We start from the raw sequence: 13,637 nt of genomic DNA, 5'->3' as shown, positions 1-13,637 counted from the left end.
AGATCTATATTTAAAATTCCCTCGATGCATCAACCAAATGAAACGAGCACTTTGCATAACTTTTTAAGCCGCCTGATTTATATTTTAGTACTAGAAAGACGGAGAAAATTGTTTTCTTTTTTTCTGCTCGCAGTATTTTCTGATTTATGGAGCGATGCAAAGATAAATCCTACATTCCCTCAGTTTCACTTTGTTGATGTATAGATATTTATATTTATTTATTTATTATGGCGCTCATCCCCCTGTGACTTGACTGATGCCACTAATTAGTGGAATAGATTGTCTTTTCACTCGGGTTGAAACCTCAAAGGCTTTCATTACCAGCACATCACTTCAAAACTAAATAAATAAATAACTGATCAATAGATTCCTCTTGTTATTGATGCACCTTGAGCGTGGACATTGAGGCCTCGTGAAAGGTTATAAACTGCATTACAGTGCAGAAATATGATTTAATGTCTGCGGTAACTTTGCTACACAACACTTTTTATTTAGTCACTTTTAAGTCTTCGTGAAAGTAGAAAATTATATTCATATATGGCATTATTATACACACCAAATATTTACTTTCCTGAATTTTAACGCTTTTAAATGTTTGTTTACATTGAGCCACAACTGTTTTTTTAAAAACTTTTTATGTATTTTTGAGCGATTTTCAGAATATTTTTTTTACACTCCTACTTCTTACCTCCAAAGACAAAATGATTGAGCCATTTAAAAGCCGAAATGTCCCCCCCCCCCCCCCCCCCCCCCCCCCCGTCCCCCGTCCCCCAGGACCTACCAGGCGGTGAAGCTGCTGTACTGTTTCGGCATCTTCATCACCTTCGCGCTGCAGTTCTACGTTCCGGCGGAGATCCTCATTCCTCCGGTGTTGGCTCGCGTGCAGGAGAGGTGGCAGACGCCCGTCAACCTGCTGCTGCGCACCCTCATGGTGATCTTCACATGTGAGTGACCTCTCCTGACCACCAGGGGGCGACTCCTCTGGTTGTATAGAAGTCTATGCTTCATGTGTTAAAGCTGCATTCTCTCTCCTGACCACCAGGGGGCGACTCCTCTGGTTAGTATAGAAGTCTATGCTTCATGCGTTAAAGCTGCATTCTCTCTACTGACCACCAGGGGGCGACTCCTCTGGTTGTATAGAAGTCTATGCTTCATGTGTTAAAGCTGCATTCTCTCTCCTGACCACCAGGGGCCGACTCCTCTGGTTGTATAGAAGTCTATGCTTCATGTGTTAAAGCTGCATTCTCTCTCCTGACCACCAGGGGGCGACTCCTCTGGTTGTATAGAAGTCTATGCTTCATGTGTTAAAGCTGCATTCTCTCTCCTGACCACCAGGGGGCGACTCCTCTGGTTGTATAGAAGTCTATGCTTCATGCGTTAAAGCTGCATTCTCTCTACTGACCACCAGGGGGCGACTCCTCTGGTTGTATAGAAGTCTATGCTTCATGTGTTAAAGCTGCATTCTCTCTCCTGACCACCAGGGGCCGACTCCTCTGGTTGTATAGAAGTCTATGCTTCATGTGTTAAAGCTGCATTCTCTCTACTGACCACCAGGGGGCGACTCCTCTGGTTGTATAGAAGTCTATGCTTCATGTGTTAAAACTGCATTCTCTCTCCTGACCACCAGGGGGCGACTCCTCTGGTTGTATAGAAGTCTATGCTTCATGCGTTAAAGCTGCATTCTCTCTACTGACCACCAGGGGGCGACTCCTCTGGTTGTATAGAAGTCTATGCTTCATGTGTTAAAGCTGCATTCTCTCTCCTGACCACCAGGGGCCGACTCCTCTGGTTGTATAGAAGTCTATGCTTCATGTGTTAAAGCTGCATTCTCTCTCCTGACCACCAGGGGGCGACTCCTCTGGTTGTATAGAAGTCTATGCTTCATGTGTTAAAGCTGCATTCTCTCTCCTGACCACCAGGGGGCGACTCCTCTGGTTGTATAGAAGTCTATGCTTCATGTGTTAAAGCTGCATTCTCTCTCCTGACCACCAGGGGCCGACTCCTCTGGTTGTATAGAAGTCTATGCTTCATGTGTTAAAGCTGCATTCTCTCTCCTGACCACCAGGGGGCGACTCCTCTGGTTGTATAGAAGTCTATGCTTCATGCGTTAAAGCTGCATTCTCTCTACTGACCACCAGGGGGCGACTCCTCTGGTTGTATAGAAGTCTATGCTTCATGTGTTAAAGCTGCATTCTCTCTACTGACCACCAGGGGGCGACTCCTCTGGTTGTATAGAAGTCTATGCTTCATGTGTTAAAGCTGCATTCTCTTTACTGACCACCAGGGGGCGACTCCTCTGGTTGTATAGAAGTCTATGCTTCATGTGTTAAAGCTGCATTCTCTCTCCTGACCACCAGGGGGCGACTCCTCTGGTTGTATAGAAGTCTATGCTTCATGCGTTAAAGCTGCATTCTCTCTACTGACCACCAGGGGCCGACTCCTCTGGTTGTATAGAAGTCTATGCTTCATGTGTTAAAGCTGCATTCTCTCTCCTGACCACCAGGGGGCGACTCCTCTGGTTGTATAGAAGTCTATGCTTCATGCGTTAAAGCTGCATTCTCTCTCCTGACCACCAGGGGGCGACTCCTCTGGTTGTATAGAAGTCTATGCTTCATGCGTTAAAGCTGCATTCTCTCTACTGACCACCAGGGGGCGACTCCTCTGGTTGTATAGAAGTCTATGCTTCATGTGTTAAAGCTGCATTCTCTCTACTGACCACCAGGGGGCGACTCCTCTGGTTGTATAGAAGTCTATGCTTCATGTGTTAAAGCTGCATTCTCTTTACTGACCACCAGGGGGCGACTCCTCTGGTTGTATAGAAGTCTATGCTTCATGTGTTAAAGCTGCATTCTCTCTCCTGACCACCAGGGGGCGACTCCTCTGGTTGTATAGAAGTCTATGCTTCATGCGTTAAAGCTGCATTCTCTCTACTGACCACCAGGGGCCGACTCCTCTGGTTGTATAGAAGTCTATGCTTCATGTGTTAAAGCTGCATTCTCTCTCCTGACCACCAGGGGGCGACTCCTCTGGTTGTATAGAAGTCTATGCTTCATGCGTTAAAGCTGCATTCTCTCTCCTGACCACCAGGGGGCGACTCCTCTGGTTGTATAGAAGTCTATGCTTCATGCGTTAAAGCTGCATTCTCTCTACTGACCACCAGGGGGCGACTCCTCGATATACAGAAGTTCAACCCGAATACAACTGAGCTCACGACTGACACAAATGGGTCTATTAAAGTTTAATAGACCCATTTGTGCTTGAATAATTCAGTAAATCAGGACGATACCGACGCCGCTTCAATCAGGATAAATAATAATAAATAATTTTGAGTTCCTTCTAGATCTGTTAGAAAGCCTGTTGATGGATGTCAGGATATTTTTAAAAGCTCTATGAATCCGTCTCCAAACATAAGTAGATTGGACATTAATAATGTAGAATGTTTTTTATCCTGCATTACGTTTCATTTTTCACATTTCACTCACAATGAGTGAATCCAACCTTGAAGCTCAGAACAACAAGAATCAAGAAAGTGCTTTAAGAATTAATAATAATTCAAGATATCGTCGGAATATATATATATATATATATATATATATATATTTTATTACATTACATTTCATTTAGCTGACTCTTTTATCCAAAGCTTCTCACAATAAGTGAATTCAACCTCGAGTACAAATCATGTGGAAGATTTGTACTGTGTATGAGGACCTGGTTCCACCGTTGAGGAGCTCATGAGGAGCTGGTTCCACCGTTGAGGACCTGGTTCCACCGTTGAGGAGCTCATGAGGAGCTGGTTCCACCATTGAGGAGCTGGTTCCCAGCAGCATGTACCTACAAGAACGTGATGTTGGTAGACAGTTGACTGTGCGGGGGAGGGGGGGGGTGGGGAATAAGTTCTCATTTCACTTTAATTGGCCCCTCAGGAACTCTGTGCGGTTCCCCGTCTCGGCCTGTGTCTTCGTACGTCGTGTCCTTTTTTTATGCAACGCGTGGCAGAGCGTTCGGCGCTGCGCATTAAATCCTCCCCCGTTTTAAACGTTTTTTTTTTTAAAAACCCCGAAGGTTCCACGATATAGCCGGTTAAAAATGTGACGCTCGAGTTTTTATGGAGAGGCATCGCTTCGCTGAACAGGATTGTGAGAGGGGGAATAAGAGGCTCTGAGGAGGTGTGTGTGTGTGTGTGTGTGTGTGTGACTCGTTGAGTGATGGAGGGCTCCGGGGTCATTCATTAGCTGTGATTGGAGCCTGTTGCTCCGACACGTGCACGTTTTTTTAAAATAACATTTTTATTAAAGTTAGTTTCTGTCGGCGAGGAGCGACCTAGATGTTGCAAAGACACTCATGTCCAACATCACGTTACGCTCAGACGTTTAATCACCGGAGAGACTTCTGTGGAGAAGCGTGGGACGATGACTCGTCTGGAAAGGTGTCTCCTTAAGGAGCCAAGGTGTCGCCTTAAGGAGCCAAGGTGTCGCCTTAAGGAGCCAAGGTGGAGGGATTATTTCTGCTTGTTTACTCGACGCATTGTTGACTTTTTACAAATGTGAGATTATCGAATCGTCTCGCTGGCAAATCCTCCTCATCATGTCTCTCTCTCTCTCTCTTCCCCCCCCTCCCCCTCCCCCCCTCCATCTCCTTTGTGCTCCTGCTTTTAAAGGTCAGGACATTTCAGTGCAGACGGATTTCTTTTGAAGTGAGCTCTCTCTTCTCATGTAGCTTTTGGGGGTTGAAGGAGCTTCTTGTTTGGGCTCAAAGCCTCTTGCGTTGCAGCTGTAGGGACGATGCCCACGTGGCCGCGACGCCACCGCGTCACAGGGCCGGACGAGGAGTGCCCCCGAGGCCGAGTACGTTTACTTATCTATGAGACGTTAGCGTCCGTAATGTAGATCCAACGTCCGCTCTCCTGAGGAAACGTGTTCGCTTGTCTTCACCAGCTTCTTATCCAGAGGAACCGGCCTGAGGTGTTGACCCGCAACACATCAGAGTCTTTTTGATTGTTTGTTGAAGACGATGCGCGTGTCTCTGTCGCTCCTTAAGTCTGAACTGAGGGCTCCGATCATGATGCATGTTGCATTCTACATGCTGCATGTTGCATTCTACATGCTGCATGTTGCATTCTACATGATGCATGTTGCAATCTACATGCTGCATGTTGCATTCTACATGCTGCATGTTGCATTCTACATGCTGCATGTTGCATTCTACATGTTGCATTCTACATGCTGCATGTTGCATTCTACATGATGCATGTTGCATTCTACATGTTGCATTCTACATGATGCATGTTGCATTCTACATGTTACATTCTACATGATGCATGTTGCATTCTACATGTTGTATGTTGCATTCTACATGTTGCATTCTACATGCTGCATGTTGCATTCTACATTATGCATGTTGCATTCTACATGTTGCATTCTACATGATGCATGTTGCATTCTACATGTTACATTCTACATGATGCATGTTGCATTCTACATGTTGCATTCTACATGCTGCATGTTGCATTCTACATGCTGCATGTTGCATTCTACATGATGCATGTTGCATTCTACATGATGCATGCTGCATGTTGCATTATACTTATTGAAGAAATTGTACTTGCTTCATTCTGGTTGTTCTGAGTTTGGACTCATGGTTTAATGCACTTATTGTAAGTCGTTTGGGATAAAAGCGTCAGCTAAATGACATGTAATGTAATGTAATACATGAAGCATGTTGCATGTTGCATTCTACATGGTGCATGTTGCATTCTGCATGATGCATTCTGCATGATGCATGTTGCATTCTACATGTTGCATTCTACATGCTGCATGTTGCATTCTACATTATGCATGTTGCATTCTACATGTTGCATTCTACATGATGCATGTTGCATTCTACATGTTACATTCTACATGATGCATGTTGCATTCTACATGTTGCATTCTACATGCTGCATGTTGCATTCTACATGCTGCATGTTGCATTCTACATGATGCATGTTGCATTCTACATGATGCATGCTGCATGTTGCATTATACTTATTGAAGAAATTGTACTTGCTTCATTCTGGTTGTTCTGAGTTTGGACTCATGGTTTAATGCACTTATTGTAAGTCGTTTGGGATAAAAGCGTCAGCTAAATGACATGTAATGTAATGTAATACATGAAGCATGTTGCATGTTGCATTCTACATGGTGCATTCTGCATGATGCATTCTGCATGATGCATGTTGCATTCTACATGTTGCATTCTACATGCTGCATGTTGCATTCTACATTATGCATGTTGCATTCTACATGTTGCATTCTACATGATGCATGTTGCATTCTACATGTTACATTCTACATGATGCATGTTGCATTCTACATGTTGCATTCTACATGCTGCATGTTGCATTCTACATGCTGCATGTTGCATTCTACATGATGCATGTTGCATTCTACATGATGCATGCTGCATGTTGCATTATACTTATTGAAGAAATTGTACTTGCTTCATTCTGGTTGTTCTGAGTTTGGACTCATGGTTTAATGCACTTATTGTAAGTCGTTTGGGATAAAAGCGTCAGCTAAATGACATGTAATGTAATGTAATACATGAAGCATGTTGCATGTTGCATTCTACATGGTGCATTCTGCATGATGCATTCTGCATGATGCATGTTGCATTCTACATGTTCCATTCTGCATGCTGCATTCTACATGATGCATGCTGCATTCTACATGATGCATTCTACATGATGCATGTTGCATTCTACATGATGCATTCTACATGGTGCATGCTGCATTCTACATGATGCATTCTACATGGTGCATGCTGCATTCTACATGATGCGTTCTACATGGTGCATGTTGCATTCTACATGATGCGTTCTACATGATGCATGTTGCATTCTACATGATGCGTTCTACATGATGCATGCTGCATTCTACATGATGCATTCTACATGATGCATGTTGCATTATACATGTTGCATTCTACATGGTGCATGATGCATTCTGCATGTTGCATTCTGCATGATGCATTCTGCATGTTGCATTCTGCATGATGCATTCTGCATGTTGCATTCTGCATGTTGCATTCTGCATGTTGCATTCTGCATGTTGCATTCTACATGATGCATTCTACATGGTGCATGTTGCATGCTGCATGCTACATGCTGCATTCTACATGATGCATGTTGCATTCTACATGATGCATTCTACATGGTGTATGTTGCATGCTGCATGCAACATGATGCATGCTGCATTCTACATGTTGCATGCTGCATGTTAGTGTTATCCTGTTTTTACCCGATGTGTTCACCTTTTACATCTCAGAGCTCGTTCCCTGCTGTGGTTCACCTTTGCTCTCTGTGCCGCTTTCAGCTCATCTGAATCACCTTCAGCAGTAAATAAAATCCTCTTTCTTTATTTTCATGCATGCACATTTATAACAACTTTTTGTCATGAGAAAAATAACATTTATTACAATCAACTTCCCACTCTTCTGGTTTCTTTGAAACATTCAGACGCCGTCGCTTCAGAGAGGTCCAACTTCTCTCTTTCACCAGAAGGTTCTCTTTCCATTGAAGGAGAACTTAAGCCACCGACGTCTGACGCTATCCGCTCTCAATCCTTTTGGTTTCAAACATCACAGCCGGGCTGAGTCAGGAGATATGAGCGCGCCGTGTGCAGCTTAGCGTCCCGACATGAAGGGACTGCTGAGTGTTGCTCATGTGCAGCAGGTTGGAGACGGCAGAGCAGCTCTATGCACATGCTGCAGAGCATCAATCGTGGTTGAGATTTAGGGATTGACTCTTTGTTTCTGGCCAGGCAGTATAGTCCCCCCCCCCCCTTGATGCAGAGACCTCTCATTAAACAACTTTCTGCAAACTCTGCTGCAAAGACAACATTGAATTGTTACATCGCTCCTCACAATAACGCCTCCAGGTGCTTCTAGTTTATCACAAACGAATATCTTTAATTTATCACAAACGCATTTTTGTAACCACCATTAATTTATTTAATTTATTTAATTTATTTTATTTATTTTATTTATTTTATTTATTTTATTTATTTTATTTATTTTATTTATTTATTTTATTTATTTTATTTATTTTATTTATTTTATTTATTTTATTTATTTTATTTAATCTATTTAATTTATTTTATTTTATTTATTTATTTAATTTTATTTATTTTTTCCTGGTTAAATGAAATAAATAATCACCGCGGTCCACATTTGATTACCTTCCCTGCAGCAGACGCTCAACTCCTGATTAGTTTAATTAAAATTTGGGGAGCGGTTGTAACGACGGCCTCCGCTACCTTTTTGTAATTTTTACACGATTAATTGAATCGCCGACTGTGACGAGTGGACTTCCTGTTTCCTCTCGGCCGAAAGCTTTTTTACTCCCTCTCGTCCCGAGGCCTGAAATGATGTATTTAATTTCCTTTCTGTTTAGAAGTTCTATCCATTTGTAGAAGGAATAATTCAGTGAGGGCAGACGGGTTTTTAATTAGAGTAAAGAAACGTTGGCTTTTCTTTAAGCTTCCTCCAGATAGAAGCCCTCCTCAGGCCCACGTGTGTTTAGTCGAGTTTAAAGTATTTATATTTAAATGCAAAGAAAGGTTTGTCTTCCATTACTCGGCGTGGTCGGGAACAGACCGGCGGGTTCGATTCCCAGGCTGTGCACGTAGAAGTGTCCTCGGGCAACGATGCCGAACCCCCCAAAAAGGTCCAGATGGGCGGGTTGTGCACGCCATCTGTGTCTGGATGGACTCTGTTTACATCAACGATGCTTATTGTTGTTTTTGTGTGTGTGTGTGTGTGTGTAGATGTCGGCCGCGTTGCCCAGATAATAAAAAAATTAAAATCTACCCCCCTCCAAAAAAAAATGCACAAATGTTCTCGCGGTTTTTGTGGAAAGTCCGTTAAGCGTTTTTTTTTTTTTTTAAATTGGCATTTAATCACGAGTATAGTTTCTGCAGACATCTGTTCACGAGATGAGGGGGAAGTTCTGTCCAATACGATCGGCACCTCGAGGGAACGATGGCGGGTCGGTGTGGACCTTCTGGACCCGCCGACGTCGTCCGTTTGTCGTGGACCGGCTGCAGACTCGTAATTCTAGTTGCTGACAGAGGAAAGGGGGGGGGGGAAGAGGAAGGCGCGGGGGGGGGCGAGGAAAGACGAGTTTGATGGCGGCTTAACGAGGTCTTGGCCGGCAGGTGAAGTTATGGACTCGGCCGCCCGTAACTGAAAACTTGTTTAACGTCGTATTTCTTGAGTGTTTCTTTTTGGTTTATATCAGTTCATCATCGACCGATAAACACGTCCCCCCCCCCCCCCCTTCTTCTTTCTCCTTCTTCTCTCTCCTTCTCCTCTCTCCTTCTCTCTTCTTCTTTCTCCTTCTTTCTCCTTCTTCTCTCTTCTTCTTTCTCCTTCTTTCTTCTCCCTCTTTGTCCTTCTCCCTCTTTCTTCTTCTTCTTCTCCTTTCTTCTTCTTCTTTGTCCTTCTCCCTCTTTCTTCTCCTTCTTTTTCTTCTTCTTCTCCTTTCTCCTTCTTTCTTCTTCTTGCTGCTCCTTGGACAGTGTCTCTGTTGATGGGCGTGAAGTTAAAAGCTCAGTTACTTTTTTACCACTAAACCATCTTCACAAGTTCTCTTGTTTATCGTAACGCTGTGAACTAACCTCTCAGATCTTTTATGGGTATTGTGAACTAACCTCTCAGATCTTTTATGGGTATTGTGAACTAACCTCTCAAAGATCTTTTATGGGTATTGTGAACTAACCTCTCAAAGATCTTTTATGGGTATTGTGAACTAACCTCTCAAAGATCTTTTATGGGTATTGTGAACTAACCTCTCAGATGTTTTATGGGTATTGTGAACTAACCTCTCAGATGTTTTATGGGTATTGTGAACTAACCTCTCAAAGATCTTTTATGGGTATTGTGAACTAACCTCTCAAAGATCTTTTATGGGTATTGTGAACTAACCTCTCAGATCTTTTATGGGTATTGTTAACGTCTCCCCCCCCTCCCCCCCCCCCCCCCCCCCCCCCAGGCGCCCTCGCCGTCCTGATCCCGGAGCTGGACCTCGTCATCTCTCTGGTGGGCTCGGTCAGCAGCAGCTTCCTGGCGCTGATCTTTCCGCCCATCCTGCAGATTCTGACTTTCCACCCGGAGGGCGCCCTGTCGCCGCCGGCGACGGTGAAGAACGTGGCGATCAGCCTGCTCGGGCTGCTCGGTTTCCTCACCGGCACCTACGTGGCCCTGGAGCAGATCGTCGCCCGCAACTCGCTGAAACACGAAGAGACGTTCTCCTCCTTCCGGGTCCAATGACCACCGGCGACATTTTAGAAACTCCTTCTATATATATTTTTTTTTTTGCTCGATACGGCGGCCATTTTTTATCGTTTAATCCATCTCCCCCCCCCCCTCATTTAGGATGTTTAGTGCGATTTCTCCAAAACGAGTTATGATATCGATTTAATTATTCATTCGTGGGGATTTTTAAGAGCGGTTTTTTTAGAGGTTTAGTTCATTTAAAAAACCTAAATTTATTGACGTTTCACAACATTTTTAGAACTTTGACCACATTTACTATTCTTCAGAGGAAGCATTTACTTTTTTTTGGGGTGTTTTTTCTCATATTTTCCTTATATATTTCTTTTGTCGCACTTTTGATTAATGCCTTATTCAGTGAAACACGACTTTAACGTAGACGACACACACACCGACTTTTAATCTCGTAGCCGTAACGTAACCAAGCGTAGAAACAATGAGGGTTGAGTATCTAAATGTTTTTTTTTTGTTTTTGTTTTAATTGGACACCGTTTTTTAAATTGAATTAAAAAACAAATATTTATGAATTATAGGTACGGAAGCCCAGAGAGGTCAAAATTAGGGGGAAAACAATTATTCTGGTGATTAATTTTGTCAGTCTTTTTATTTTATTAATTGAATCTATGTTTCTAAGTGTTTGTTGTTGTTCTCATTTCGGCCATAAGTAAATATGTTCTAAATGGTACTATTATGAGCATACAAGTACTCTAAACACGAGGTACTTGTACATCGTGTATTTTCTTTAGCGTGTTTTCTGCCGTTGGAGTAAAACACAAACGCTCACTTGCCCTCTGGTGGCCGAAATGAGCATTACAACAACAAAGAGCAACGATCCTAACAAATATAAACAATCACCGTAGATTATCTCGCCCTCACCTGTCGTGAACTATTTAAATCAGATTCAGAAAATGAATTTTTCCTCACTGACCTCTCTGGGCTTCCGTAGTTTTCTTTTCACCAGATCGAGGTCACTCGTGTTTTTACGACAGTAAACACGCATATCACACTTATTAAAGGAAGAAATGGGGAATATTGAGTCCAGACTGTTGGCTGCGGATGATGTAATCATGACAATCTTGATTTCCTTTATGTACATAAAAGCAACACAATTATTTTAATATATTAAGGGAGGGTCAGTGCGGCGTTGTTGTTGTTGTTGTTGTCGTCGTCCTTCAGAATGCCCCGAAAATCGCATAATGCTGGAACGTCAAAGGGGAAAAAAATGGACGACAACTTGTTCATGAGATGAAGTATTTATATTTTACTGTATATTAGATTCTTTTTTTTAAATTTCTTTTTCTTTTCTTTATACCGTCTACATATTTTTGGTTGACATGTTTCTTTTGTTTTTTTGTTGGGTTGTTTTTGCACTAATAAGAAAAAACAGGATTTTTATGAAAACCCAAATTTAACAAAATCTCACAGATGCTCAACCCCGGAACAAAAATCAACCTTTTCTCAACCAAACATGAAATAATTAAAATATATCACTTTAAAAACAATGCAGTCGCTCTGTTTTTGTTCATGTAAAAAGCATTTTCTTAACTTTACTAGTTTATTTTTTTGGATCCAATTATTATTATTTTTTTTCCCCCATTTGTTTTGATGTATTAACCACATTCAAGGTTCAGTTTCTCCTCCTTTTTCAACATCATGCTTTTTTCTTTTTTTCTTTTAAAGACCTGCAGCCGAACCTTGAACGCGTTGTTTTGGTTTAATTACGGAGACGCTCCGCTTGTAATATAAAGTAATATAAAACATGCATTTATGTCCAAGCCGTAGGTATTAAATCATAAATCAAAGCGCCGTCCGCCTGCTTCAGTGAGCAGACACGAAACACACCAGAAGCTTCTTCAGTGTTTGTGGCAGAAAACAGACGTGTTGTTGTTGTCGTTGTTGTTTCACGACTTAAAGCGTGTGAAAGCTGTTGGTTTGTGTAAATATCCATTTGTTGTTAATGTCCACACACACAATGTTGAAGCATTTTATATACTCATTTTCCTCCTTATTCCCTTATATGCATATCTATATCTATATAGAGATTTTCTCCACTGGACACTTTATGAGGATGATGATGTGCAGCGACCCAAAGAAAACTTAATTAATTTCTTTCTGCTCGCCTTCATTTAGGGTGCAAGACTTTATTCTTAATCAATTAATTTCTTTAAATAGTTTTCAGGCAACCGTTCAAAAAGCTGCACTCTAAATTTATTAACACTGATGACCTTTAAATTTAAATTTTAGCCCTCTTTCATTTCTTAATTCCTTCATGAATAAATAACATTCAAAAGCTTCACTGTGTCTGTCGGCGTCTTTTTTTTGTTTTTAGGAAGTTGCTTGCAGAAAAAAAACCTGATCTTTGGCGCCCCGTGTGGACAAAAGTGGTATTTATTTCCTGTGACGATGATGACGGCGGCGAAATCGCAGAACCTCCTGATTTCATTTAACTTTTATTTTGACAAAATGTACCAAAACACCGGCAAGATCTCGCGTAGATAATAATGAGAATAAATATTAAATAAATCACAAATCATACCCTCTAAACTAAAGATACATCTGGTTTGAATTGACGTCAAACACTAAGTTTAAGTATATTTATAAGATATTTAGCTCATTTTAGGTTTCAGTTTTAGGCATCAAGAGTTAAATTTGGGTTAAATTAAGTATCCGACGTCTGTTTCATATCGATATGGAAGTCACGTGACTACAAGTTTTTTTTCAACCTTTGAAAGTTTGATTGAATTCTTTTTTAATTGAATAATTTTAATTGCCTTATTTGTTCCTGATGCGGCCGGACGGATGCACGGACACGTTCTGTAATTGCCTCCCGGAGGTTAACGGACCGGGGGGAGAACGTTGAGACTTCAACGGGTTCTCCAGCCCGTCGCTGGCTTTCCAATTTAATATTCACGCCTTCGCAGACTCGTAATCGATTTTTAAACTCGTGGACCGAACGTGCGTAAATCTGAATTTTCTTTTTCATTATTAGTGTAAATACGAGGCGTTTGTGCGCGTGTTCAATGCTGTAAACAACAACAACAACAACAACAACACATGAAGTCTTTCGAGTGTGCAGAATGTAAATGAGAGCGCTTGAGGTGATCGTGCTGCTGCCTGATTGGTGGAAAGGAGGAGAACTAAATAAATAAAGGTCTGTTGGGGTTGAATGAACTTCTCTCCATGAAGCTCACACGGTCGGCCTGAGATGTTGTAGACTATGAACCGTGAAGGCGTCATAATATATTTATTTATTTATGTGTGTGGTATGCAAATCCTGCATTTAACTAATGCGTCAGAATTAATTTGAAAGGATCCCCTGTCCG

General features: G+C 42.0%; 1 protein-coding gene across 3 annotated transcripts in view; it reads left to right on the top strand.

Moving 5' to 3' along the window:
- slc36a1 (solute carrier family 36 member 1) overlaps positions 1–12,241 on the top strand; it is a 23,914-nt gene extending 11,673 nt beyond the window's left edge. For 2 of the 3 annotated variants that reach the window (XM_034543166.1, XM_034543168.1), the window contains exons 11-12: positions 775–944; positions 10,034–12,241. In XM_034543166.1, coding sequence (XP_034399057.1) covers positions 775–944; positions 10,034–10,311 — 448 coding nt within the window. In that variant the 3' untranslated portion in view covers positions 10,312–12,241. Of the gene's footprint in view, positions 1–774; positions 945–7,307; positions 8,000–10,033 lie in introns of those variants that run through there. The other variant, XM_034543169.1, reaches the window with a different exon arrangement.
- Positions 12,242–13,637: the final 1,396 nt, after the last annotated feature.

The sequence above is a fragment of the Cyclopterus lumpus genome, chromosome 10 (genome assembly GCF_009769545.1).
Source record: "Cyclopterus lumpus isolate fCycLum1 chromosome 10, fCycLum1.pri, whole genome shotgun sequence".
NCBI lineage: Eukaryota > Metazoa > Chordata > Actinopteri > Perciformes > Cyclopteridae > Cyclopterus > Cyclopterus lumpus.
This window is presented reverse-complemented; position numbering and strand designations above follow the sequence as displayed.